Source organism: Cyprinus carpio, chromosome B3 (genome assembly GCF_018340385.1).
Source record: "Cyprinus carpio isolate SPL01 chromosome B3, ASM1834038v1, whole genome shotgun sequence".
NCBI lineage: Eukaryota > Metazoa > Chordata > Actinopteri > Cypriniformes > Cyprinidae > Cyprinus > Cyprinus carpio.
This window is the reverse complement of record NC_056599.1, coordinates 10113089-10141056: the sequence shown is the minus strand read 5'-3', so window position 1 is coordinate 10141056 and position 27968 is coordinate 10113089. Positions and strand designations below refer to the sequence as shown.

Below are 27968 nucleotides of genomic sequence, written 5' to 3'. Positions count from 1 at the left end.
ATAGATAGATAGATAGATAGATAGATAGATGTAAAACACTACAATGATGTTAATGAAAGGTAGGCTATGCAAAAGCACAAATATCGTGTCTGCGCATTAATATAGTAGCCTACATTTTTAAAAGTTTTTAAATAATGTGGTATATTTTTAACACACTAAACACTACAGTGATGTAAATGAAGGGTATGCAAAAGCAGAAATGTCAGCGCGTGTGTCTGCGCATATACCGGTCCGGCGAGTTAAAATGCAAAAAAAAAAAAAACCCGCCGGGAGCTCGTCCATAAGCGTCGCCTCGCTTGACGCGCTCGCGCGCTCCCGCCGCTCCTCCCAGAGTGAAGTTAAAGCGCGAGGCGAGCGCAGCGCTCCGGAGTCTCTCCGCGGACACTCAGACTGAACTTTCCAAAGAGACTCTCTATCAAAACCACTGCATATCTGCTCCACTCGAGCATACACGAGACATATTTCATATCGTTCGGAAAGAAACGAGTTGTTGGATAAATAAACGCAGGACTGACGGAACGCGCTCGGTGCGTTTACCTCCAATGCGCCGCTGATGCGCTCGAGCTGGTGAGTGAAACTTAAGTTTAAACTGTAAAAATGACGAGAAATAACACTTGTGTTTTAACAACCTTGGATGTTGATTTCACAGTGTTTGTGTGAACATTCCTACATTACCGATCTCAGTTTCATGTGTAGACGAACCCATACTGTATGTATTGCAGCTCGTGTTTACATTATGCATATCGATTCATTTAGCAGGCAAATGAGCAATAGCTCTAATGCTTTTTATACGCAAGAAATGCTCTCTAAGAGTTATCTTAAATGCGCTGCAATAAAGTTTTAAACTTTAATCGCCCGTTCACGGTTTTACAAACAATGCATTGGTTCAGAGCGTTTCAAAAGGTTTGATGCTGGTGCACTTGAGTGTAAAGTGTGCATATTACCAGCACTGTGCACAAGCATAAGAACAACTATTCAGCAAAAGTCTGTATTTAAAAGCTTTAAAATGGGGGTCTTAAGTTTATATGTTTTGATATGGGGTTTTTATGCTTTGTTGTTTGTTTTAAAGGTCTTTATTTTTGTTTTGTGTTTCTTCAGGTCAGTATTTGGGTTCTGGGTTCCTTAAGGCACCAATGGTTTTCTAAAGAACTAAAGAAAAGTTCTTTGTAGAACCTAAAACAGTTCTTCTATGGAATCAGGCTGCAAAACCCTGTTTAGTTCAAATTAGAACCTTTATTTTTAAGACTGTATATGCCTTTTATACACTTACACACACTCTTAAATGCTATATAATCATTGTGGAATAAATGAAAAGCTCTGAATGACCAATGCAAACGCTGGTGACTTCAAGTGTTTGACCGCAGCAGGACAAAAGCATTGCGTCTGGACCGCGCCAGCTTCTATTTCTCTCAGAGAAAGCATATTTTGGTGCCGTATTCTTTTATTTTAAGAGTTGGTTCCACATCAAACTCTGGCAGTCGAAAAGTTCAGCAAACAAATGGCCACAAACAGGTTTATTTTGGTCCGCTCAACTGGAGTTCAAAGGTAGTGCTTTGGCTCAAACGCAAATCTGTTTAGTCATACGGGCGTAAAGGAGATTAAATGTTATTATTTCTGGTTTTACCGACTTTATTTCATGTTTCTAATTCTTACTCAGTGGTGTGTCGTGATTAGTCCAAGAGAGGGAGGAAGCCATCAACTATCTTGTCTGGGTCATAAAACTGTCATATAATAAATTAAGTGATAAAAAATTTATATAATACAGAACTGAGGGCAGAAGCAAAGACAGATGCTGTTCTAAGAGCAAGTAATACATTTAGGTTATAAATAAAAAGAAAGACAATGTACCCATAAATCTTATAATTACATTAAATAGATTCAGATGTTAAGAAGTTTCTTTGGCATAAATCTCTTTATTCCTGAAGAATAAGACTAATAAGAATAATACGTTTAAACACTTTTTCGCACCAATAAGTGACCAAATCTTGACATATAACTGGGATCTTTCCATCAAGAGTCTGAAGGAAATGTGAAACATATGTCTGTTAGAATTTTGTATATTTATCTCTGCCTGTGTAATTGCAGATTTCAGCGCTAGTTTATGATAGCAAGCTGATATGGAAAGCAGGCGCCTCGTGAGCGGTGTCATTCAAACATGTGATAATCATCTTTGCGTGGCTCGAAACAGGCGCAGAACGGCGTTTAGTCTTTAATTGCATTTAAATAAGTTCAGCGGAAAGCCCGACACTATACTCAGAAGCAATAAAATCCTTCGAAAACACAACTGAAAGCCCCATTCAATGCTTTTTTTGTCACAGAGAAGCGTTTGTTTGAGCACCAGGCTGGACTTTGAACTTTGCTTTCCTTTTCTTGCACAAAATGAGAAGTTTTGTTTGGATTGCATCCTCTTTCATAGCTGAAGGCTTTACGGATAATACATAAAATATCTTAATGCATATGTGAAACTGTGTAAACTAATACGAACCAGACCAGAGTACCTTCCTGTGTGTGCAGTTCAGGGTTTCATACTTTCTAGTGGCTTCCGAAATTCCTTGGCACTTGTAAATGTCGAAGAGAGGAGATTGTGTAGACATTGAGAAGACAAAGCGGAAGGTGAGAGGATATGAGAAAGGATGAAAATAGAGGCAAAAGCAAATATTCCTCTCTGTGAGACTTCATTAAAGGAACACTTCACCCAAAATGTAAAATTAGAGGAAAATGTACTCACCCTCAGGGCATCCAAGATGTAGATAAGGTTTTTTTTTTCTCTTCAGCAGAACAGATTTGGAGAAATTTAGCATTTCATCACTTGTTCACCAATGGATGCTCTGCAGTGAATGGGTGCCGTTAGAATGAGAGTCCAAACAGCTGATAAAAACAGTTTGCTTCTTTCAAACATGCAGCTTTTCACTTTACAAGATATTAATTGATGAACTGGAGTCATTTGCATTACTGTGTTTGGACTCTAATTCTGACGGCACCCATTCACTGCAGAGGATTCATTGGTGAGGAAGTGATGTAATGCTAAATTTATTGAGTAAAAATTAAAATTCTATCATCATTTACATAAACAACGACTACAAAACTTGCACTTCTTGTTGTAAATTGTATATAAAAGTATCTAGAAGCTTAAACTAACCTTCCATGAAGCAATAATGTAAAACAGTAAGCTCATGTTTTGATATCATCTGATACACTGCTAGAATGTGCGTCTGACAGCAGACGAGGCTGCGTATGTGGCAAATCTAGCTCCTCGTGCCAGGTTTCCTCGCAGTGTCAAAATAACATCCCTATGGTATTTCCCTACCGTTCTGTCCAAACATCATCACTCACAGCTCAGAACAGAACCACAGGCCTTTTGTGCTAAACACACACACACACACGACTCTACACATCTAAAAGTTCTCTTGAAGACCACCTCTTTGTTTCTGTGCTGCAGTATTTCTTAACCGTGTCATGAATGCAGGACATAATACTTCTGTCTGTCTGTCCTTGTAAGGCTCCTCATAGTCACTATTACTGGTGCGTTCATTGCCAAGTACTAAATGTCAGTATGTAACTCGTCTCACTGATTTTTAGAGATTTCTCAAATCATGCAGCTGGTTGAGAAGAAGTGTGCCCCTTACTAAGTAATCAGGTTTACTAGGGGCCATATCTATGGGGATAACAGAATTTAATAGAGATTAACAAGCTAGACTTGGACTAGTACTTAGAAATATGACACAGATTCTAAAATACAAGATTCTAAAAGATACTTCAATAAAAGATTGTAAAAATTATAATATAAAATATTCTACATTGAAAGGTTCTAAAAGATTCTACATTAAAAAAAATCTACTATAAATTATTCTAAGACTCTACATTAAAGGGCACCTATTATGGCCCTTTTTACAAGATGTAATATAAGTCTCAGGTGTCCCCAGAATGTGCCTGTGATGTTTCAGCTCAAGTAACCCCACAGATCATTTATTATAACATTCTGAAAATGCCTATTTTGAGTGGAAGTGGAAACGAGCTGTTTTAGTGCATGTCTCTTTAAATGCAAATGAGCTGCTGCTCCCCGCCCCCTTTTCCAGCTCCTATCTCAGATCTGTACCAAAAAACATTAGTTTGGTTTTGATTATCATGATGTCTATCGCACTGAAATCATGCATTTTAAAGCCACATCAGTTTAAACGTCTGATATATGGTTTCCTGAGCACACACATCCGATGCCTGTGCACAGAAAGTGGCTGTCACGCATGTGTGATTACTAAACTAAGTTCTCTTTCACACAAGTTGGTTAAAAACATGCATAAGTAACAAAAACACAGTTGGTTATGTCTGTGTAGTTAAACAGCTGGGGAAAAAATTGCATGTTTATATTAGATCTGTGTATTAAGTGACAGCAGTAATATACAGCACCTACTGCTGTCTAAAATTCTACAAAAAAAGGTTAAATAATATTCTACAATAAACTATTTTAAATAATCAAAAAATATATATTATAAAAGATTCTATGTTAAAAGATCTTTGAAGATTTTAAAACAAAAGATTCTAAAATATTCTACGTTAAAACATTCTAAAAGATTATAAAATACAAGGTTCTAAATAGTTGCTTTAAATGTGCATCTAAACTATTCCACAGTAAAAGACTAAGAACAATAAAAGAATAAACCCATTATATGATGAGGCTTTATCAGTAGGGCTGGAATGGCACTGGGCAAAATCTGAAGGGTGTTTCGGTGCTCTTGTTCCCACATGATTGGATTTGTGGCATCCTGCTGATTTCGGTTCCCTTTTACACCAATTATCAGGCCGTTCTCTGTCGGCCCGTCAGTCACAATGCTGGATTAAGAGGTGAAAAGTCAGGCAGGAGGTGAAGGCAGTGGAGGGGGTGAAGGGCCATAAAGAGGACGGAGAGACAGAGTTATTCAAACAGCGGGCGGCTCGAAGGAGTCAACAGGGCAGAAAAAGCAACACTTGTGAAAGAATGCAAAGGGAAAGCAGCGTAAAGCCAAACCTCATCTCTAACTGCACACATGCAACATGGCATGTCTGATAGGAGTTTTTAAACAGGAGCTTTCAGGATCTTCCAGGTGGCTTCAGCACTCTTAAATCAATCCTCAGGATTCAAAGAACCGCAGAGCAGTGCTGACGAAGCAGCCCGACTCACCCGTCACCGCTGCCAAACCAAACCCAAGAAGACCTTGATGGATGGAGCCCAACGATGCGTTCTGAAGAGCCACATCAAACCTCGCTATAAGTACACACACATGCGACTGTCTCAGGCCTCTCAGCTGCAGCTCAAAGCCCATAAAACTCAAAAACACCGGCATTCGTCAAACGCTCCCGGTCCGTAGTGAATATGGCAAAAATCAGAAAAATGCCGAGTTGTCCACCAAACTATTTCTCCTCAGAAAGCTCAGGGTGGGGGGGGGTACATCCGCGCAAGCCGCCGCAAATTGCCGCATTTTCGCCAGGCAGTAAAAAAAGAAAATGACTGTAATTACCTCCTGACTGAACTGTAATTAGGAAATGAGCCTTGAACCGAAGACGCAGAGCAGTAGCAGCAGCAGCTCCAGCGACCACGGCCCTGAACTCTACGCCAGGTCAAAGACGCTATTAATGGCTAATGTGAATTCAAACAAAGCACCCGATGAACATTAACTTCCCGATTAGTGCAGAATAAGTGTTAGTTTAAGATGCTCTGCTCTTGTTTAAATGTTTAGACTCGGGCCGTGTGCTGCAGAAGATGTGTGTGGGTCGCTGTTTGTTTGAGCGGCCGGCGTCGAGGCGTGGAATGTGTCGATGAACTGTGTGTTCGCGCAAACACACATTCAGCTCGTTTATCCAGCACATGCGGATGCCAGGCCCTAACTATCTATCTGTTTATCTGTGTATGTATGTATGTATATATGTATATATTTATATTTAAAATGTATGAATTATATTATATTTTATGTTAATTTATTTAAATAGTTTCAGTGAACTGTTGCCGTATGTAAGACTACAGAGCTTTAGATTTAAATCGTTTGGCCTTGAATTGATTTCATGAAAAATGTTTGAGTTTGTATTGAGATCTCTGACTTCTGACTGCAGAGTCCAGGATCTTGGCAAATCTGAGTGCAGTTTGAGGTGAAATTGTTTAGATCTTCACGAAAGGTGAGGTTCTTTACCTCAGGAGAAACATCTGAGGAGCGGGAGACATATTCTCTATTTACTCTCTTTGCTGTCTGGGAGAAACACAGAACTGAGAAACTAAACAGACTCCAACAGGATTAGCATCTGTAAACACAAGTTAGCAAGGTTAAGTTGTTTACATCTGTAATTTGGCCATCTTGTCAGCAAATCACTACAGAACCATCCAAAACTCAAAACTACTGCATCTCAGTACAAACTCTGAGTCTCTGACAGATACAGCTAATCATATAGTGAGAAACATAATGCAGCCGCAGCACATGACCTAGTTAAAGCGATGAAGAGCGAGTGTGCCTGACGCGTGGAGTGTATTTTAGTGTCGAGTCAGATAAACTTTGTGCAAATATCCAGTTTCAGGTGTTGCAGAAGTGCAAAGGCACATCAGCGACTCATATTTAATACTCGAGGTACTGAATCACCCTGACAGGCGTTACTAAGAAAACGTGTTTGTGCGTTAATCATCAAATAACAATCCTCCTTAAAATACCACAGTGAATCACTGATCTTAAGTAGCCTCTGTTGAGCCAAAACATTAATTCATGAGACATTTCACAATCATATGTTTCAAAATACGGTGTTAAATTATTAAAAAAATAAAGGCAGAGAATGATTTAAAAAATACTGTGGTAATACCATGTTACAGACAGTGATGAAAATTATATATATATATATACCATACTACTGATCGATAACCATATTCATAATGGTTGAATCACAGTTTTAAAAATGTTAAGACATATTTCAGCCCAAAATTCAAAAAAAAAAAAAAAAAAAAAAAAAAAAAAATATATTTTTATTTTTTTTTATATATATATATTATATATATATTTTAGCATATTATCATTATACATTAATTCTTTACAATTTATGTCAGAAGAAATTGTTTTTATATTACAGTAGCCAGAATTTATTTATTTTCCTTTTTATTGTTTTGTGAGGTTCATTCTTTCATGTTGTTCCAAGTTACTTCAAAGAATACCATGTAAGGGTAGTGATTACACAGAAGATGACAACTCTTCCCTAATTGACATGTTGAGAGAAAAGCAGTGATTTTCTGTGATAACTGATCAAACCATGTCCAAAAACCTGTTGAGCACCGCAGTTTTCCTCAGGGCTCATCATGTGTGACTTTTCTGACAGTCTTTTCAACACATCTGAGAAGACCGGGCCATGTTATTATTTCACTTGCGTACTTCATGGTGTTTACACACAAACGGATCAGATGTAAACATCTTCATGATAAGGAATTTATCAGGGGCCTCATTGATGAAAGTCATAAATTTCCCCAACCTTTCAAACATCAAACGACTTTAGGTGTCATATTTCCAAAAGATGCAGGTCAGATAGTGAAGTCCTCTACTATAGTAAAGGCAGAATGACAATACTTAAGGCCAGTGAGAATTTTTTTTTTTTTTTAAGGAAATTAATACTTTTATTCAGAAAGAATGCATTAAAAAAACTGTTTTCAACATTTGTTATATTAATGTTTCTTGAGCAGCAGATAAGCATATTAGAATGATTTCTGAAGGGTCATGTTACACTGAAGACTGGAGTAATGATGCTAAAAATTCAGCTTTGAATCAAAGGAATAAATTATATCACAACATATATTCAAATACAAAATAGCTATTTTAAAACTGCAATAATATTTCACAATATTTTTATTTTTATGGGGTTTTTTAATCCTAAAATGCAGCCTTGGCGAGCATTAGAGACTTCTTTCAAAACGTTCTATTACATAAAACTAGGTGAAAATGATTCGTAAAGTGATAATATTTTTATTTTTAAATAATATTTTACATTTATGACTGGATGTCTTTGTTAGATTTAGCTCACTTCTGGGGACAATTCTGCAACCAAAGTCAAGTTAAGCGAATGCAAACACGCAGAATAACAATAAAACCAAAGCCACTGAACATGAAGAGCTGACAGAAACAAAATGAATACACATACTTTACTGCAGGAGAGAGACTGCGAGTGAAGCCGTCAGCCTGCATTCCTGCACTAAGTGTGTGTGTGTGTGTGTGTGTGTGTGTGTGTGTGTGTGTAAGATAAACATGCCGGACAGCCTGCAACGCATCACTCGACTGCATTCAACACCTCTAGAATCTGCACTAAAGACATCTCACTTTTTTTCCATTGCAAATACAACACTGATGTTGCCTTTACGAGCAGAATGCTAGTTTACATACTCGACCCTCTATTACCTAAAATATCCAATCCATTGCAAATACAACACTGATGTTGCCTTTACGAGCAGAATGCTAGTTTACATACTCGACCCTTTGGGGAAAGTTACTTTTAAAAGCAATGCATTACAATATTGCGTTTCTATAAAAGAAACTAAATGCGTTACTTTACGATACTCTTTGTGGAATGTAATGCACTACGTAATAGTTGCGTTACTTTTTGTCACCTGGGCAAGGCTTGCTTACTTGTTTTTTAATAACAAAAAACCCAAATGTTACCAGTTACTTGAAAAAGTAATCTGATTACAAAACTCACATTACTTGTAATGCGTAACCTCTAAAACTGATCACCACAAGTAGGAAACTGTAAAAAAAAATATAAATAAATAAATAATCAAGAAGCTGCACACCACAAATTAAGTTTTTTCTTTAATTTTTATGTTTAATTCAATGTGTTACTTGCTAATTCTTTAATTATTTGTGACAATTTCTTAGAAGTGATTTTTATAAAAAATTTTTTGTGGGCTTTTTCATCTGCTTTATTGTCCACAAGGCAAAAATGGTCTGATAATCTAAAAAAGTTTCATGTCCATAGCATGCACTTAACCTTAACATTTAAAGAGATAGATCACCCAAAAATGCAAACTGAACTTGGCTGAACTATCCCTTTAAGGTTAGGGGTCTGTTTAAATCTAGTAATAATAAAGCGAGGGAGGTGGTCATCTATCTGCAGGACACAAACGTGCAGACAGGCCAGTGCATGCGCCCACAATCTCCTCCCCCATAAAGACACTTCCTGAAGCATTCCAGCCCCGACCCACAGTCGGACAAACAGCTGCATGACGCTTACTGAACCTTTGGCCTTCTCCTACTCTTACAGAGCCTGCAGAGAGAGAAGGACACGACGAGAGAGGAGACAAGACAGCGTCCCGTCACACACCCCGGTGAGTCTGACATCTACCTGTCTTGAATGCAGATGATACGTTCTGGAGCTTGGAGACAATTTAAAGAGCCAGAATCGAGGAGATGCATAAACGATCTGGCGCTGCAGCTTCCAAAACCACACAATTGGCTTGAGCTGTAGCGAAAAAACCACAAAACATCCCGTCTCAATAAAACCCCATCTGAAATCAGATTGAGAGTTTAATGAAAAGTGGTCTAGTAAGTAAATGTGTATTTGTGTGTGTAAGCTATGCAAGCGTGAGGTAAACGTTTGAACCCGCGATGCTCAGCTTCGGTTCCAAATCCAATCGAACACACCTGAACCAGCCAACCAGGGTCTTTGGGTTCAGTGGAAAAACACAACGCACTCGCTCTCAATTTGCATACTTATGCTAGGTGCTAAAAGTACATACTCTGCTGGTTATGAAAGTACAAATATTTGAGCATGTAGTAACCCAAAAATGTTTTGCTAAAGTTCTCATTAAGTTACGAAAATGTTATGTCTGACATCCAGTTTGTTTTAAATGTTTTAAAGACATTTTTTTTCTTAGTTATGCAAAAGTTAAAGAAAACATTAAGGGAATGCTCCATTTGATCTTTTTGCAAACATTATGGTTACTTTTGAAACAAACCGTTAGTACCTTTTAAAAACGTTAGGCGAACATCAATCTAAACGTTTTTTTTTTAAGTTCCATGAACAATGTATAAACGTTTTGTGCCAATGTTTGAGAATGTTATTAAAGACAAGATAACATTTAATGAACATTCTATTAAAGAATGTTTGTTCATAACGTTGAGAGAACCATTAAGTTATGAAAACATTATTTCTGAATATTCTGTTTTTTTTTGTTTTGTTTTTTTTTTGTTTTAAAAACATTTTCTTTTGGTTATGAGAATGTTCATTCAATTAACATTCTATTGATGTTACATAGCGTTTGTTCAGAATGTTAAGAGAATCTTGCCAGAACGTTAGCCAAAGTTCTGAAAAAGCTGGGAAAACCTTGTAAATACTGGGACAAACTACAATGCCATAAAATTGTATTTTGATAACACAAACGTGCTGTATATAAGTGTTAACATCTAATTTCATTATTATTCATTGTTAACTTACAAATGTTCAATTCATAGATTTTAAATTTATTTCTACTGAATTGCATTCCTCAGTAACTTTCTACAACTGAATATTACTAAATGTCTTGTAACTCAAAAATTAGAGTGCTTAGACCATGACCATGGGTTCAATTCACTTCGAGTCACTTCGGATCAAAGTGTCTGCCAAATGTAAATGTGAAAAGGGAAAAAATAAATCAATGAGAATATTTGCAGAAAGGGGTTGTGGGTAATACAAGCTGAAAAGCTTGCATGTGTGATCTATTAGCACACTGTCTTTAACATGCTGTGATTTGGGATGCACTGAAACTCAACTTACTCATCTACTATTGGAAACATATTGCACACAAAGTGGGATTCAGTCTAGACTTCCAGAAACAAGACTGACTAGTGACTCCTGGAGCACTGAAAGGCCCAGTGTGCACTGGAGCTGTTAATAGTAAAAGCTGGCTATAATCTCCCCTGTCTGCCTCCAGCTGTGGTTGGGTTTGTACAAAGATGAGTGAGTGTCTAGTCAAGCATATAAGGGTTTCACAACCTGGTCGAGCGTGTAGCAGCAGTCAAGCCTTGAGCTCATTTAGATGGTGGAGGTTCCTGTATTGTACTGCCTGAGGTGGGACAAGGGCTAATAAAACACAACTCCCCTCACCCTGTCATGGCCTGTCCCAACAGCCTCGGGGTCACTCACTACTGTGTGTCCTCCATTCTCTCTTGACCTGGACACAAGTCACGGCTCAACAATAAAGTGTTGCATTGTATATCATTAATTTCCAGCAGTAGTATGTTTATATATTGTAGACAATAAACTAAAATTAAATGCATATTATTTTATTCTATTTTTAGCAAATATGAAATAAACAAATATAAAAACTTTATTGCTGACAGTATATACATTTTGTGTAAGTATATAATAAATAATAAATGTATAATATAAAATAAATGATAATTTTTATAAATCAATTTTAAAAACTAAAATTAAATATATTTTGTTGGATTCCATTTTAAGCACAGGCTTTATTCTAAGCAACTATGAACTATAATAAATAAATAAATATAAACTTTATTGTTGACAGTATAAAGTTTGTATAAGTATATAATAAATATAATATGATAAATATTTTTATAAAACAATTTTAAACTAAAATATATATTTAGCATTCTATTTTAAGCACAGACTGTATTCATTTTAAGCAAATATTAAATAAATAAATACATTTATTGTTGACTCTCTAAAAAGTTTGTGTAGGTATATTGTATAATAAATAATACATTTGTATACAACAACTTAAAAAACAAAAGTTATAGACTGTATTCAATTTCAAGCAAATATGAAAATAAAATAAAATAAAATAATTAAGTTAAAATAAACCATATCATTGAGCCCTGTAAGTGAAGAGAGATGGCAAAAAAAAGAGGGGTACAAGCCGATTATGTGTTGTGAGGTTCATGTACAAACACTCAAATATTCATGTAACTAAAAGGAATTCTGTCTCAAGTGGTCTGAAATTCTTCCCTTTCTGGAAGAAGCATCTGTGTCAACAGGACATCTTTGGTTTAGCATAAAAGCTGAAGAGGCGTTACTGGATACTCGGGCACATAGTGACATCCTGCTCGTATTTGTATTACACTAAGCCCCTGTGTACACACCGTGGTGTGTTCGTGTTTGGATAAGTTGCTTGAGCAACACTAAAAGTTTGTCTCGATGCATTACCGCCGTTTGCAGAAGAGTACAGCGAAGGTGTTGAATTAGACCAGACTTACAGCACACTGAAGATTGACCTAACCTAAAAACAAACAACGGAGCTGTGCACGTGAACACACACCCTGCATATACTATACACTCCAATGTTTACACTGTCACAGTGACGTGTGACGGACACATTACACGCTGAAGCAGAGCGGGAGCAGTTCGTGGTGTGCTGATGGATGAAGGGGCTCGTGGGATTGCTCAAATTGAATGTTTAAAGCAGGGCAGAATGTTCATGGAGCACTTGGTTAGCTGTCTAAGGATACTGGGAAGGAAGAAACCCCTTTTTCCATGTGCACCTTTATGCTTTTCAACACACTGAAAAAAAAAAAAAAAAAAAAAAAAAATATATATATATATATATATATATATATATATACTATATATATATATAAACAAATATAAAATATAAATAAACATACTTAAATCATTCAGCTTGAAACAAGCCAAAACAAGCCAAAATACTAAACATTCTTAAATCATTCACTTGAGATTTGAAATTGTATGAGATATAAAGTTGTTTTAAAAAAAAAAATTAAAATATTGATGTCTAAAATGATATATTTAGTATTTGTATGTATACATTAATAGATTAATCCACAAATTCGGAGTCATTTTCATAACTGTAACATAAAAAAGTGATTAATATATAATATTGACATTATTTATGCAAAATGATAGAAAGTGAAAGTGAAAAAGTAAAAGTGACGTGACATACAGCCAAGTATGGTGACCCATACTCAGAATTCATGCTCTGCATTTAACCCATCCAAAGTGCACACACACAGCAGTGAACACACACACACCCTGAAAACACACCCGGAGCAGTGGGCAGCCATTTATGGTGCGCCGCCTGGGAAGCAGTTGGGGGTTCGGTGCCTTGCTCGAGGGCACCTCAGTCGTGGTATTGCCAGCCTGAGACTCGAACCCACAACTTTAGGGTTAGGAGTCAAACTCTCTAACCACTAGGCCACGACTTCCCCAGAAGTTGTTGTACTGTCTTTAATGAATTAAATTAATTTTTAAAAGTCATTACAAATGAGATAAAACAATAACATATCTGCCAGTGCTGTAAGAAAAATACTTTTCTTCCCTCTGAACTTAATTTGAATTAAGTTGTTCTGATGACATTAGCTGATTTAAACTCACTTGATTTCAGTCATTTTGCATCTCAAATAAATGTATCTTTATTTAAAGGGACAGTTCACCCCAAAACACTCCGGTATCCTAAAGAACACCCACAGAACCACAGAAAATGCCTTTCTATAACAGATTTTCATTTTCCAGTACAAATAGCTAAACATTCATAAAGGGATAGTTCACCCCAAAATGAAAATTCTTTCATTAATTACTCACCCTCATGTCGTTCCAAACCGGTAAGACCTCCAATCATCTTCGGAACACAAATTAAGATATTTTTGATGCAATCTGAGAACTCTCTGACCCTCCATAGAAAGCAGTATATTACTACGATTAAGGTCCAGAAACGTAGCAAGGAGATCCGTAAAATAGTCCATGTGACATCAGGGGTTCAACCATAATTTTAGGAAGTTACGAGAATACTTTGTGTGCAGAGAAAACAATAATAACAATTTATTTAGCAATTCTTCTCTCTGAGTTACCGTCTTTTGCCATTTTGGAGAGTACCCCATCAACGTAATGAGCTTTGTTTACGTTCAGTAGAAAGCACGCGCATGTCGAACATAGTTACCGTCTTTTGCCATTTTGGAGAGTACCCCATCAACGTAATGAGCTTTGTTTACGTAAAATTATATTGTTATTGTTGTTTTTTCAGTAGAAAGCACGCGCATGTCGAACATAAACACAAAAAATATTCTCAGATTGCATCAAAAATATCTTAATTTGTGTTCTTCGAAGATGAACGAAGGTCTTACAGGTTCGGAACGACATGGGTGTGTGTATATTGTGAGAATTTTCATTTTGGGGTGAACTTTCCCTTTAAGAATGTTAAGCTATTTGTACTGGAAAATGAAAATCTGTTATAGAAAGGCATTTTTTGTGGTTCTATGAGTGTTCTTTAGGATACCGGAGCACTAGAAAGTGTTACAGGTTGCAACATGTTGATAGTTCTGATGTTCTTGCATGGATGATAACCACAGTCCGTAGCTGGTGGCACATCTATCTCGCATCTGACATCTGTCTCTGCTGTCTGTGGGGTCTCGCATCAAACAATGCCGTTTATTGTAACCCATGAGGCAACAGACGGATCTGCATGGCATGTTTTACTCATGGATAAATAGCTAGCTATGTGCACTTCATAGGCGGCCACAGACCAGCAGTGTTCTTGTGTAACCTGAATAAACCTGAAAGGTCCTGTGTTTACCTGTCATTGAGGACCTGTGGAACAAATCTGAAATCTGATCAAATGATCTAATGGTCTTATTGTATGATTGTGGAAGTTGTTTGTTTTTTGGTTTTTGTGGTTGTTTGGAGTTTAGAAATTGGATTTTAATTTTATAAATCTGTGGTACATATATGAAAATATCTAGACTTGTGGGTCTCATAACTATGGAAACACAATTTTAGCCACAAAAGAAAAAATGTTGGTAAATCATAATTATGACATTGAAAGATTATGAGATACTAATTTATAAATATGAGATAAAAAGATGAAATGATGAGATACTAGGAGACACTCATAATTATGTATTTTTATATTTTTTTTGTGTTTGTTGTGTTTTTGACTTTTTGTTTATAATTTTTATCTCTATTATTGTGGATTTTATGTTGATTTTGTCATTTTATAATTATTGACTTTTTATCATAATTTTGTCAATGTAGGGTTTTTTGTAGTTTAGAATTTTTATCTCTTTTGTTTATCTTATTTTTTATTTTATTTTATTTTGTTTTGTCTTTTTTATTTTTATTATTTATTTTAAGTTCTTTTTATTTCATAATTGAGTTTCATAATTATGCATTTTTATCTCATAATTAATTTTTTGTCACAATGTCTTTTTATCTCATAATGACTTTATCTCATAATTGAGTCTGTCATAATTTAAACTCATAACTATGCCTTATCTCATAATTAAATTTTTGTCACAGTATCTTCTCTTATGACTTTTTATCTCATAACTGAGTTTGTCAATTTCAAAATCTCAATTTAAATTTTTTGTACATACACTCACTATCTCACTTTTTAACTCATTTCATATTAGTTTGACTTTTTTATCTTTGTTGTAGTTTTTATTTTTTATTGTCAATTTAGATCTTTTATTTGTGTGTCTTTTTTTTTATCTCAACTGACACTCTTATAATGGAGTGTCAATTTAGACCTTTTATCTCAATGACTTTGTGTTGATTTTTTTTTTTTGAATTTTTGAATTTTTTATTTAGTTTTTTGTTGTCATAATTTTTATTTTTCAATTTTAACTTAAGTGACACTCTCATAACTGAGTGTCATAATTTAGACCTTGTATCTCAATGATGTTTTAGTTTAGGTTTTTTTTTTATAACTGAGTGTCATAATGTTGACTTTTTATCTTAATATTAAGTTGTCATAATTATGACTTTTTATCTCATAATTGAGTTTGTCGTTGCTAAATTTAAACTCATAATTATGCCTTTTTATCTCATAATTAATTTTTTGTCACAATAATGTATTTTTATCTCATAATGACTTTATCTCATAATTGAGTTTGTCGTAATTTATGCAATTTTATCTCATAATTAAATTTTGTCACAATAATGTATTTGTATCTCATAATTGAGTTTGTTGTAATTTAAACTTTCAGAATTATTAATTTTAATCATAATTTTGACTTTTTATCTCATAACTGAGTTTGTCAATTTCAAAATCTCAATTTAAATTTTTTGTCATAATGACTTTATCTCACAATCTCAACTTATGTCATATATATTGTCATATATTATGTCATAATTAAGGTTGTCAAATTTTAGACTTCTATCTCAGTTTCAACTGTTATCATAATTATGACTTTTTTATATATAGTAATGACTTCTCACTTTTTTACTTTTATGCCCTAATTATGACTTTCTATTTCATAATTTTGATTTACCAAAGCATGACTTTTTTAATGGGGCAGAAATGGTCTTCGATACATTCCATACACAGCAGATTCTTAGAGACCTTATCTTACTGAAGAATCGCTGAGAAATGGAGGTGCGCTGACAGCAGTGCTTTGAGATCATTGATCAATCAGTGCTGATGGAGGACATCAGGGTCAGGCATGCATCAAGACCTACACAAACGTGAAATAACAAGTGTGCGTGCCTGCTACAAGCCTGACATCTGGCCTTATTCCTCTGAGCGCGTGCTTGTAAATCCATTTCCTTTTGGATTGCTCACTCTAAAGTCAACGGCAGACATCTGCAGTCTGTCCGTCCCTTTCTTTCCGGCCGCCCACACGGCTGGTCCCAGGAGAAGCACGCAGCGCTCCGGCTGCAGTCTGGCACGGGCCGAGGAGTCTGCACAGGCACACGTCTGGAGTGTTGGGTTTCAGCACAGCCCAAGGGCGGCAGCAGGATGAAAGCACCTCATCTCTCACCTGCAGTGAAACATCTCTCTCGAAACATCTCACCAACAAAAGGGCCTGATGAGATCCGATTGCAGCCAAAACACAGGGTCCAGACATGCCTCCTGCAGCCTGCAGATGAGCAGCTAATTGAACGGCGAACACTGTCGATTCTTTGTTTTGTAAATGAGTGTGACAGGCTGAGGTTGTGGGCAAAGATGGTTATCAGCACCACCATGAAAGATCTGGGGGATCGTTTTCAATGCAATCACTATGACTGAGGCTGATCTAACGTTAAGGGGTTATGCAACAATTTCAAACTCTTATGAAAATGTAGAATTAATCTTTTATGTCTCGTCTAATGGTCCCTGTCCAAGTAATTATAGCTAGCCTGGATTTAAGAGGAATAGTTCACTCAAACAAATGTATTTATTACATTTAAGAATATATAGTTTATTATTATAAAACTAAAAAATATTTCTTCAAAATTGTATGTACTATTTATCATTTGAATATACAGTATGTGACTAAATATATTTTTTAATAAATGAAAAATACATATTCAAAATGCAAATAATTAAATGTTAAATAAAAAATATTATTACATATTTATTAAATGTCATTTGGTTTATAAGTTACTAAAAATAATCGTAATTGTTAAAATTATTAAATATAGTATTTGTTATTAGATCATCATGTGAATGTGACTAGAATAAATTAAAATTATACTCATTAAAAATGTAAATGTATTTATTACACAGGAATATTTAATTTTATAGAATTTAAAAATATTTAAAGATTCTATTCATTATTAGGTCTTACTGTATTTAAATATGTGACAAAATATAATTTTAATAACTTTAATGTATATTTAATATTATATTTATTAAATGTGCCAATTTGGTAAAGATTAAATTATTTAATATTATATCATTCAATCATTCCGTATTTAAATATATATGACTAAATAAAATGTTAATAAATTAAAATCATTTAAACTATTGATTTCAAATACTATTTTTTATGTACGTATATTCACATTTATCAATTAAAAATACTATATTTATTATTAGACATAAATGTATGTAAATATATGTGATTTTGAATCACATAAGGACTTTGTTCTGCCACACCAAGAGTGACTACAGTATATTATTTTAAGTCTTCTAAGGTCATATCATAAAATGAATACAGCGAATGAGTCATATGGACTAGTTTTATGGTCACTGTATAATTGTCATGGTACGGAAAATGGTAAAAACACTTAAGAAAACATCTCCTTCCACAGAAGAAAGTCAGTCATGTGTGTTTGGAGCAACATGAATGACGGATTTGAATTTATGGGTGAACTACTCCTTTAACTCTCATCACAATGCAGAAAAAGAGCAGTGTTTTATTCAGACAGGGCTGTCTTATGTTTACCGCAGACAGTAATGGCAGTGACAAGCTCTTATCCAGGTCACGGCTGTAAATCCTGAACCAAAAGAAAGCATTCTTCAACTAATGATAGCCACGGTTCACAAAAACATGGACAAGAGAGCAGTAGAGCGCAGGCGTTTGTATGGACGTCTCTTCTGGTGAAAACAAAACCATCCTAGGCTTCAATCAGCACAGCGCTCAGCGATACCTTCAGCTTTGATGTGTGTTGTTTTGTTGTGGTCGCATGAATATATCAGAGTGAGTGTTTAACCCAGTGAACTTGAACTGAAGCCTTCTTTGTCCTTTTTAAAACACAATACTCTCTTCTCGACTGAATTACTACATGCTTCACAACAAAGGGGAAAAACACACACCATCAGGTTTGGCAGGTATAGTCACATTACATAACACTGAAACTCTTCTCGTGAATAGTAGCTGTTAAAATGGCACATGTTCCTGTGTGAAGATGCTGCCATGAATTAGTGTTTTATGGCTGCATGCTGTCAGGTTGAGGGGTGTAGTGGTGCATTGTGGGTAACGGGGTCCAGCTGTGGACAGGTGAGGCAGCTAACAGGAAGTCTTTCTGTTTCATCTCACAGAGAAGGGGATGTGGGCACTCGGGATTAAAGAATCAACCCTTAAGTATGTTACTCAAGCAAGAACTCAATGACTGTAAACTATACAAATACCTTTACAGTAGCTGATGCGGAAGTCTTGCGCAATAATCTACTGTGAAACAAAATGACATGAGATGCTGTCACAGACCAAAATAAATGTAATGTTTTATTTCATTGGGTTAAAGCCTTGAGCAATAACGTCCTTATCACCAGCTTTTATCCGCTTTGCATCACGGGAATACATTACATCAGTTATTTATACTATTTATATTTATACATCATACAGTTATTTTCAATTGTAGATCAAATAAATGCAGCCTTGGTGAACGGAGGAGACTTCTTTAAAAAATATTTTAAAAAATGAAATTATTCCAAACCATCTGATCTTCTCAAAAAGAGATCCTCTCAAATTCACATCCTAAAAAAAAGTTTAAACAAAAAGTAAGTGGACAGGATGAGTAGAGGAAGAAGGTGTAAAGCCAAAGCGGGATGAAGAGCTGATAGTCCCTTAAAGCCACACAGCAGGAGAGTCACTCAGAGCAGGTCTGAGAGGCGTTTGATAAGATGCAGCCGCTGGAGTATCTGTGTGCAGGACGGGGTTTTATCAGAGATCAGACTCATGCGTCTGCCGGCTGACTATCACTTCTTCTGATGCCTTGGATTGATGCGCGCCAGGATAAACATCAGCAACAGCTTTATCTTCATGCCTGGCCTGCGTCGAGCCTCATCTTTCTGCAGATGCTTCCCTTCAGAGGCACTGCTGCTTCACATGTTAAACTACAGTTCAACTGTCCTTTAAAAATAGTTCAAAGTCAAACTAAATATTGCTAGGATTGAGTACCAGCAACTACAATGAACAAATTGCAATTAATCATGATAGCACAATTAGAAATGATGTGGAACCTGCAAGACGAAGTGAAACTGATCTTTCTCTATAGCTCAGGAAGGGAGGACTGAGGTTGTTCATTATCCTGGGTCACCTATATCAGACCCGGCAGGTCTCTCTTCACATGTCAGATGATTCTGTGAAACACTACGCTTCATTCTGAAGGCTTTGTGCTCTTGAGAGACGGAAGTGGACTTTGCCCTCTGACTGCAAATCCATCACAGAAAGCCTCTTTCATCCCTTAGTCCCTGTTTTTCTTGCTTGTATCTTGTATCGACTTTCCCTTCATGTTTGAAAACACCATCCTGCTGTTCAGCTGCCTTATCTGTGCATCTTCCTCTGGTTTACGCCTTGTTTTCATCCCTTACACACTCAGCCTATCATCTTTTAGTAGTGCCTCAGTCGTCGTCTTCAGTGGCAATATCCCAGTTCGGATTCTTAACATTATCTTGGTTCTTGAAAACTTGTCATAACACTTAAATAAACATTTTTTTTTCAAATACAACAACAACAGCAGCAATTATAAATATACAATATTTTTCATTATAAAAATAAAATATAAATAATAGTATAATAATAATAATAATAATAATACATTTTATTAATTTGATTATAATAAATATTATAAGAAGAAATATTATTATTATTATTATTATTATTATTATTATTATTATTATTATTATTATTATTAAAAGAAAATAAAATATAAAATTAATAAAATAATAATAATATGAAATAATAATATAATATATATAATATTATATATTATTATATATATAATATAATGAGTTAAATATAATACATAATGCAATATAATTATATATAATTATATAATATTAACTATATTAGAATAAATAATATTATTATAATAAAATAAAATGCAAATAATAATATTTTAAAATAATATCAATTATTATAACAATTAATTTTATAATACTAATACTAATAATTATGAAATTTTACATTATATTAGAATAGATAAATAACATTATTATTATTATTATTATTATTATTAACAACAATAATAATAAATCAATAACATTTTAAATAAATTACAATTTACATATGGATATCATAAACCCTACAATTGAGCAATAGCACTTCTAAAAGCATTTCTGCTTTCTTCATTCATTTGGTCTACCTCTGATATCACACAAATTCAATTGAGGACATTCCCACGGTACTCTGAGAGCCAAACACCATGGGACAGGGGTGACCTCCGACCCCCTCATGATTAACTGCCCATAAAGCACTGCGCTCCACCTGTTATCGGGGTTATCTGGAAGGTCTGCGTGTTTTTTTCCCATCACTGCCTCCAGTAAAACAACTAATCAGCTCTCACAGACTGTGAAGCACCACGCATCGCTGAATGGAGAGCTGTGGGTGAAGGAAACGGTGCATGTGTTACTCTTTCACTCACCCCAGTTGTAAGATCTTGTCGATTCCAACAAGATAGATCACAGCCAGAGATCATTACCACAACAACAGGTACACGGTGCCAAAACACGTCAGAAAATCAATATCAGTGAACGTACATAACAAAACACAGTCTTTCATGCCCTTCTGAACCTTATGTGATCTTCTTTCCAAATACTGACATTTCAGACACATTTTTCCACTTTTGTGCCGAGAAAAAGTTTCATTAAATAGGAAAAATGCTGACGGACTAAAACAGTGCACACGTAATAAGCCAAGGATTAGTTGCAGAAAAGTATGCGTGTGCTTGGCTGCGGTCCTGAGCTTCTTTTTATTCCTGCTTTATTTGCACTGAGAGTCAACCAAAGCCAGTGTCAAAAGACAGACACTTGCATCACAGCCAGCAAGTCAATGAGACACAGCAGCAGGAATGTCTGAACCTGCTCCACTGCTTTTTAGACAGAGAGGGAAAAAAATGACAAGACTAGCAAATCATCTCTCTCTTGGGATGACTGTCCCTGGCTGAACTTAATAAACCATGTGCTGCTGACGGTGCTGATGTAAGGATTACAGTTTCCTCAACACAAACAAACTGGTATCGTGAGGTTTGGGGAAGTGAGTCATTTTGTCTTGTGTTTGTATAGCATGTAGATATATAGTACCATAGTATCACTGTAAAATAAAATAAAAATAACAACAAATGAATAAATAAATAATGATTATTTAACAAAATATTTATTTTTTTTATTACAGAGATACTATTCTAATTTTTATTAAATATATATATATATATATATATATATATATATATATTGTTTGTTTGTTTGTTTTTTAATATGTCCATATATTTATTTTGTTAATTTTTGTATTTTAGTTTTAATTTAAAGTTTAGGTTATTTTAGTATGTTAAATTAAACTAAATTAATTTAAAATAAATGTTGCCTTGGCACCTAGCTGACATAATTTAAGGTTTTTATTTTACATTTTTTATGGTTTTAATTGACTATAATGACCCTGAAACTATTTAAAACAATAGAACTATTTAAAAAAAATATTTGTTTATTTAAATATTAGAAAATAAAGGTGAAATATTGTTATATTATAATAATATTCTAAATATATATATAAAAAAACTACTAAAAATGTCAAAAGCACATAAAATTACTAAAACATAAAATGAAAATGAAAACTGAAAAATAAAAGCTAATTCAAATTTAAATTATTAAAATTCATTAATTAATGCTAAAATAGTATCTGAATGATACTAAAATAACATTACAACTGGTCACTGTCGTTCATGTCACATCTAAGAATCCATTCTCATTAAAAATGCATGATTTCCAGTCACTGTCAGCACAAATGCACCTTAAAATATAATTTTTTAAAAAATCCAGATATTATTAAAAAGATCTTTAGAACTTTGCACTAACCTCACAAGACGACTAGCAACTTTCTGTCAGCCAACGCAGAATACAATACGCCTATTGATTCTAACTTGATTCTGAGATATTTCCTATTGTAAATAACTGCATAACAACACAGGGATCAGCAGCAGGGCAACGAGAGTGATGCTTCAATAATGCAGCAGGAGGGAACATAATGATCCTACTATCTCTCTGTACTATCCAATAAAATAGAGTGAGGGAATTTCACCTCAGCATGAACTTCTAATATAAAACCCCCCCACACTGTCCCGGAGAGAAACAGAAGAAGGAAAATCATGAGGGAGAACGAAACATCTCCACCCCTCCTTTCAAGGCCAGATACGGCAGCGACTGAACTAATAGCAGATGATAAACCATTTCCCCAGCTCACTGCAGTCTCCCGGCTTCATAGCTCTTTATCTTTCTTGTTCTTGCTCTCCTCCCCGACTCTCACATTCCTCCCTAAAGGTGTCTGAGCTCATCTGATGAGCTCTGTGTCTGGTGTTCAAGGTCGAACCTTTGTAAAATTTGAGACACACTTGACTGTTACTTGCAAACACCAGTGCATCTCTAGATCTCAATATGAAACTGATGAATATGTAATGACTGAATGTTTGTAGAAAGACACAAAGTGTACAAGTCACTCCCAAAAGCCTCTCTAAGGTCACAGTGTGCAACAGTGATTCCGTATGTGTGCTGAAAACAATGATGGATCTAAATGTCCAGCAAACAGCGGCAATTAGAGATGCATTAATTCAAATATCATTAAATTTTGTTTGAAATAAATTCAAAATTAAACACTAGGAACTGCAATCAATTGTAGCGTTGGATCAGAGAAAATGTTAGAGTCCAAGTTCATTCACAATTGCAGTCCAAGTAACCCAACTCGAATCAATTGTTTTAAATGTTAATTTAAGCATCATAAATTCTGAAAAATGGAGTATCATTTCAAAATCTGCTAAAGTTTACATCAAATAGCATTATTAAATTATAAAATGCTATTTTTTAGAAAAATTAAGTCAACATTACCTTTAAGTCCAGTATGACGTTCCAGCAGACCCATACGTCACTACCACAACCTATTGTTTGAGTACAACCATGTCAAAAGACCTCGCCTTTGATCACCCTTTAAAAGCACTTTGTCCAGAGCAAGCCTTTTACTTGGCCACATAAAAAGGATGACCTCATAGACTCAGGAAAGCAGAGAAACAAACACCATGGCATGTACTGCAGTATGCCTTGAATTTGCTAAGAGGATGTTAGAAACAAAATAGAAACTTTACCAATCGCTCAACTGTTGACAATTTACTTTAAAGGTTTGATCGTTGATTCATGCCATTTCTTCAAAGTTCAAGACAGGTGTATGTTTAAATGTATCAAAGTCAAAAAATTAAATGTGAAGTAAATTGTGCAAATGTATATTTTGTTTTCTTTTTGCATTGCAGGCTTGAAAGGGTGAATGTAGGCAGCAACATGAAGCTCTGCCTCCCTCTACTGCTGCCCCTCCTCTTCTATCAACACTTGTGGTCCCCGGCATTGGCCAACTCCTGTCCAAAGGACTGTACCTGCCAAGTCCAAGACTCCGTATTCTGCTTTAGCCGCAAAGAAACTAAAATGCCCAGCGAAGTAACCACAACGACTAAGAATCTTTATGTGTTCAAGAACGGCATTGAGTCCCTTTCCCAAGAGGACTTTCTTGAGCTGGAAAACCTGGAGATGCTGGATCTAAGCCAGAACAAATTGACTGAACTGCCAGATCATGTGTTTGAACCCCTGTCCTCTCTCCACAACCTGGACCTGTCAGCTAACCAGATCGTCCACATATCCAAGGACAGCTTTGCTGGACTGGAGCATCTGGAGAGGTTATATCTATACAGCAACCTCATAGAGAGCATCCATCCTGCTGCTTTTGATGGCCTACAGCAACTGCTGGAGCTCAAGCTGCAAGGTAACAAACTGACAATAATGCCTGCCCTGAAAATGCCCCATCTGCTTCTGCTAGACTTACGTTTTAACAGCATCCCATCACCAGAGCCAAATGACCTCCAGACACCCAAGTTGGAGTCATTAAAATTGGGTGGGCTGGGGCTTAGCAGTCTGGATGAGGAACTCTTGGGAGGCTTCAAGAACCTCCATGAGCTCGACATCTCCAACAACCAGTTAACAACTTTTCCAGGGGTACTGCGGGAGGTAAGAGGCTTAGTTTCTCTGAGTTTGGCTGGGAATCCCATGGGACCTTTGAAATGGGAGGACTTTGAGAAACTTTCAGAACTTCAGGAGCTGGATATCAGCAATCTAAGCTTGCAAGGGTTGCCGGAGACCTTACCCCAGCTCTTTCCTCACTTACAAAGACTGACCGTTGCGGAAAACCCTTTCAACTGCCTTTGCAATCTGGCTTGGTTTCCTAGTTGGCTGCGAATCAAGCAAATTCATTTGAGTAGGACAGAAGAGACACGCTGCCACTTTCCTCCTTTCAATTCCGGGAAGGTGCTGGAGAGGCTCTCGCACCGAGAATTTGGATGTCCAGTTACCACAACAGTTACGACTCGGACAGTAAAGACCACTGCAATACCTCCTGCCCCAATCACAAATTTACCAAGTACCACACATGAAGTCATCCCTGGCAAACCTAGTGATAACCCCTCTACGGAAACCGGCAATGACCCTCCACCTCCCACCCCAAGTTCTACTATCGACCCTGACCTAAGATCAACCTTTTGCCCGCCCAATATCTGCCTAAATGGAGGAACATGTTGGCTGGACAACAAAAGACGTTTTGAGTGCATTTGTCCACCTGGAACATTGGGGAGATACTGTGAAAAAGAGGAAGACCCACTACCACATACAGAGGACCCTACTCTCCCAGAACCTGAAATAACCGCAATATTGGTAACTAGCTCCTCAATACTCTTAGACCTTCACCAGTACATTGATATGCGCCCCCAAATACGTGGCGTTAAGTTAACATACAAGAACCTTTCTGGTCTGGATAAACGTGCCAAGCACCTCAACATTCCGGCCAGTTACCCAGAATACACAATCCGTGGACTTCAGCAAAACTCTACGTATTCTGTATGCGCCAGTCCGTTGGGTGAACCCGAGGATGAGGACAGAGTATGCATAGAATCCCAGACAATCAGTCAGCAGCTAACTCCCACTGGAGCACGACTGGAGGACCCGAAGCTCACTACGATGCTCATCCCTGCAGTCGCCATCCTTCTTCTGCTAGTCCTAGTAGCCGTGGCTGTTGGGGTAGCTTGCTACATGCACAAAAAGAAACCAAAGGTACACCAGGAGTTAGAATGTGATCCGTCACAGGTGGAGCTGGAGGGTCTGGAAAATGGGGAGCTACCCCAAAAGCAAGAGATTATTTCCTGTCCATCAACAACACAGAACGGTGGCTTGGACTATGAGGTACCCCTCATGCAGGATCACTGTACTGCGAACAACAACAAGAACAGTTTTAAACCCTCATATTTCTGATAATTGCAAAAGGTTTGTGACTCGCATGCTAAAGCATGGACAATAAGGCCTTACAAGGTACCACCGTGGACAGTGAGATCAGCCACCAGGTTCTTTGTATAGAGACGGTGGCATTTAGGAGATTCCTGGTGCAATCCTGTAAGGGCATTTCTGTCAAAATGACATCCTCCTAAGTGCTTTTTATCATCTGAAAGAATTTACATGGCAAACTTTCAACCAAAGATTTTGGTGCATTTTAAAATGGCTAAATTTTTTAATTGTACAAAGGACATATGGCTGACTGAAAAATGTAGGTGAAATTTTGATGTGTAGCACCTGTGTGCAACTCTTAGGAGCTGCACTAACTGTGAACCTTAAGCCCTACATGTGAGTGGGTAATTGAAGATATGGACTTAAGTCAAGAGGCTGACTCTTATGATGCTTTGTTTAACTGATACGCATTGTTTCTTTGTTTTATATTTGTACCTTTTTTGTAAATGTTTTTGTACAAATATGTGACTGTTACCAGGCGGCTGCTCTTCCCCCATATCTTGTGATTTAAAAAGCAGACAAAACACCAGATTAAAAACTTTGGAGATTAAAATTTACTTGTGCCACCAAATTAATCAAAGGCTTTAGTTTGACAGTCTAAGCAGTTGAAAGTCTATCCCTCCTCTATTTTTTTAGCCCCTATACCCCTTTGCCCTCAGAAAAAGAGACTAAACGAAGGCTGAACAAGAAGATGGCTGATTCAAAAGCAGATTAATACACATTATGCTCTGTTGTAAACACAAATTAAGCTTTAAATATATAATTGGAAGCTACAAACTGGTGGGATCTTTTAAAGTATTTATTTATATGCCGAAAAAGTGGTTGTTTCCTAGACCAGTCTGCAAAATTAGCATTTGCACTATTTAGGTTACTTGGCAGAGATTTCCAGTCACTTGCAGTCAACACCATTTTGCCTTAAGACAGGTTTACTTGTTCAAAAACACTAAAGCATATGTTTGGATAGCTTTAACTATTAGCAGTCTAAAACAGCAAACATATTTAATCTAATCTAAAAACACGCACTCCAAACTCCCAACTCTCCAGAGTTTACCATTCACGTGCAAGATATAATAAAAGAGCATAAAATGACCTAAAAACAATCCAGGCAGTCATTGATGACTCTGTTTAATTTAAGAATCTTACAGTTTACCATAAAATGCCAAACTCAGAAGAGACAGTGGGAAGCCGTACTGATTTACCTCTGTGAGGAAATGTGTTAGTATTTTAGCACTTGTTCTACAACCTGTCAAATGGTGTTTCCCCAAAAAAAAAAAAAAAAAAGTCAAATAAAATTGTTTTAGTGCATCTCAAACCTGCTTAAAAGAAGGGGGATTTGCAATTGCACATATATTTTGTTGTTGTTGGAATATCCAAACTGGAAAAAAAAAATCTCAACAGTATGAAGTATTGAAAATATTTGTGAATATTTTTGATAAGATCTGCCTCTAATTTTCCCTGTTTAATTTGGGAAGCTCTTTTTTTATACTTTTTTTTTGTGTGTCTATATGGAGATGTGTGTATATGTATGATATGTATTTTCAAAAAGCTGCAAAGAAAAAAAAATAAACTACAGTTTCATATTCTGTTTCTTGCTCAAGCTAGCTGGTCTGATTAACAGCAGAGTCAATTAGATTCACTGACTTTGAATGCATTTAATGTGTTTTTGATAAGATTTTATAGACGAAAACAAATGTTTTTTTTCTTCTCTCCAGAGGAGTTTGCACACTGAGAGAGAGCACTAGCATCCTCAACACCATCTGCAAGCGCGCCACCCAAAGCAAACTTTTATGAGGAATTTTAGGGTTTGAGTGCCAGGGAAAGGTAACAGATTTTCCCTTTATGGAGAAAGCTTGAGGTAAACAGGAATTTTTATTAAAAACAAACAATCGCCAAATCCAATAGGTGCCGTTTGGCCTCCATCTACGTCACTGGAGCTAATGAGCATTGTTTGTTAATACGCAATCCTTAGACTGACCACCCACCTGTTTTACAGGTACATTTGGACGGGTCTGCAACAAACACTCGCACA

General features: G+C 36.1%; 2 protein-coding genes across 2 annotated transcripts in view; one reads left to right on the top strand and one right to left on the bottom strand.

Annotated features, from left to right (window-relative positions):
* coro7 (coronin 7) overlaps positions 1-27968 on the bottom strand; it is a 134140-nt gene that overhangs the window by 31252 nt on the left and 74920 nt on the right. The gene's annotated exons all lie outside the window — the stretch shown is intronic.
* Positions 300-26942, top strand: LOC109079717 (vasorin-like). Its single transcript, XM_019094849.2, has 3 exons — positions 300-567; positions 9250-9313; positions 23872-26942. The coding sequence occupies exon 3, from the start codon at positions 23900-23902 to the stop codon at positions 25907-25909; it is 2010 nt and encodes a 669-aa protein (XP_018950394.1). The 5' UTR covers positions 300-567; positions 9250-9313; positions 23872-23899; the 3' UTR covers positions 25910-26942.

Bases quoted from the DNA above. Each gene is read 5' to 3' on its own strand.
- LOC109079717 (XM_019094849.2), top strand. From the start codon at position 23,900: ATGAAGCTCTGCCTCCCTCTACTGCTGCCCCTCCTCTTCTATCAACAC.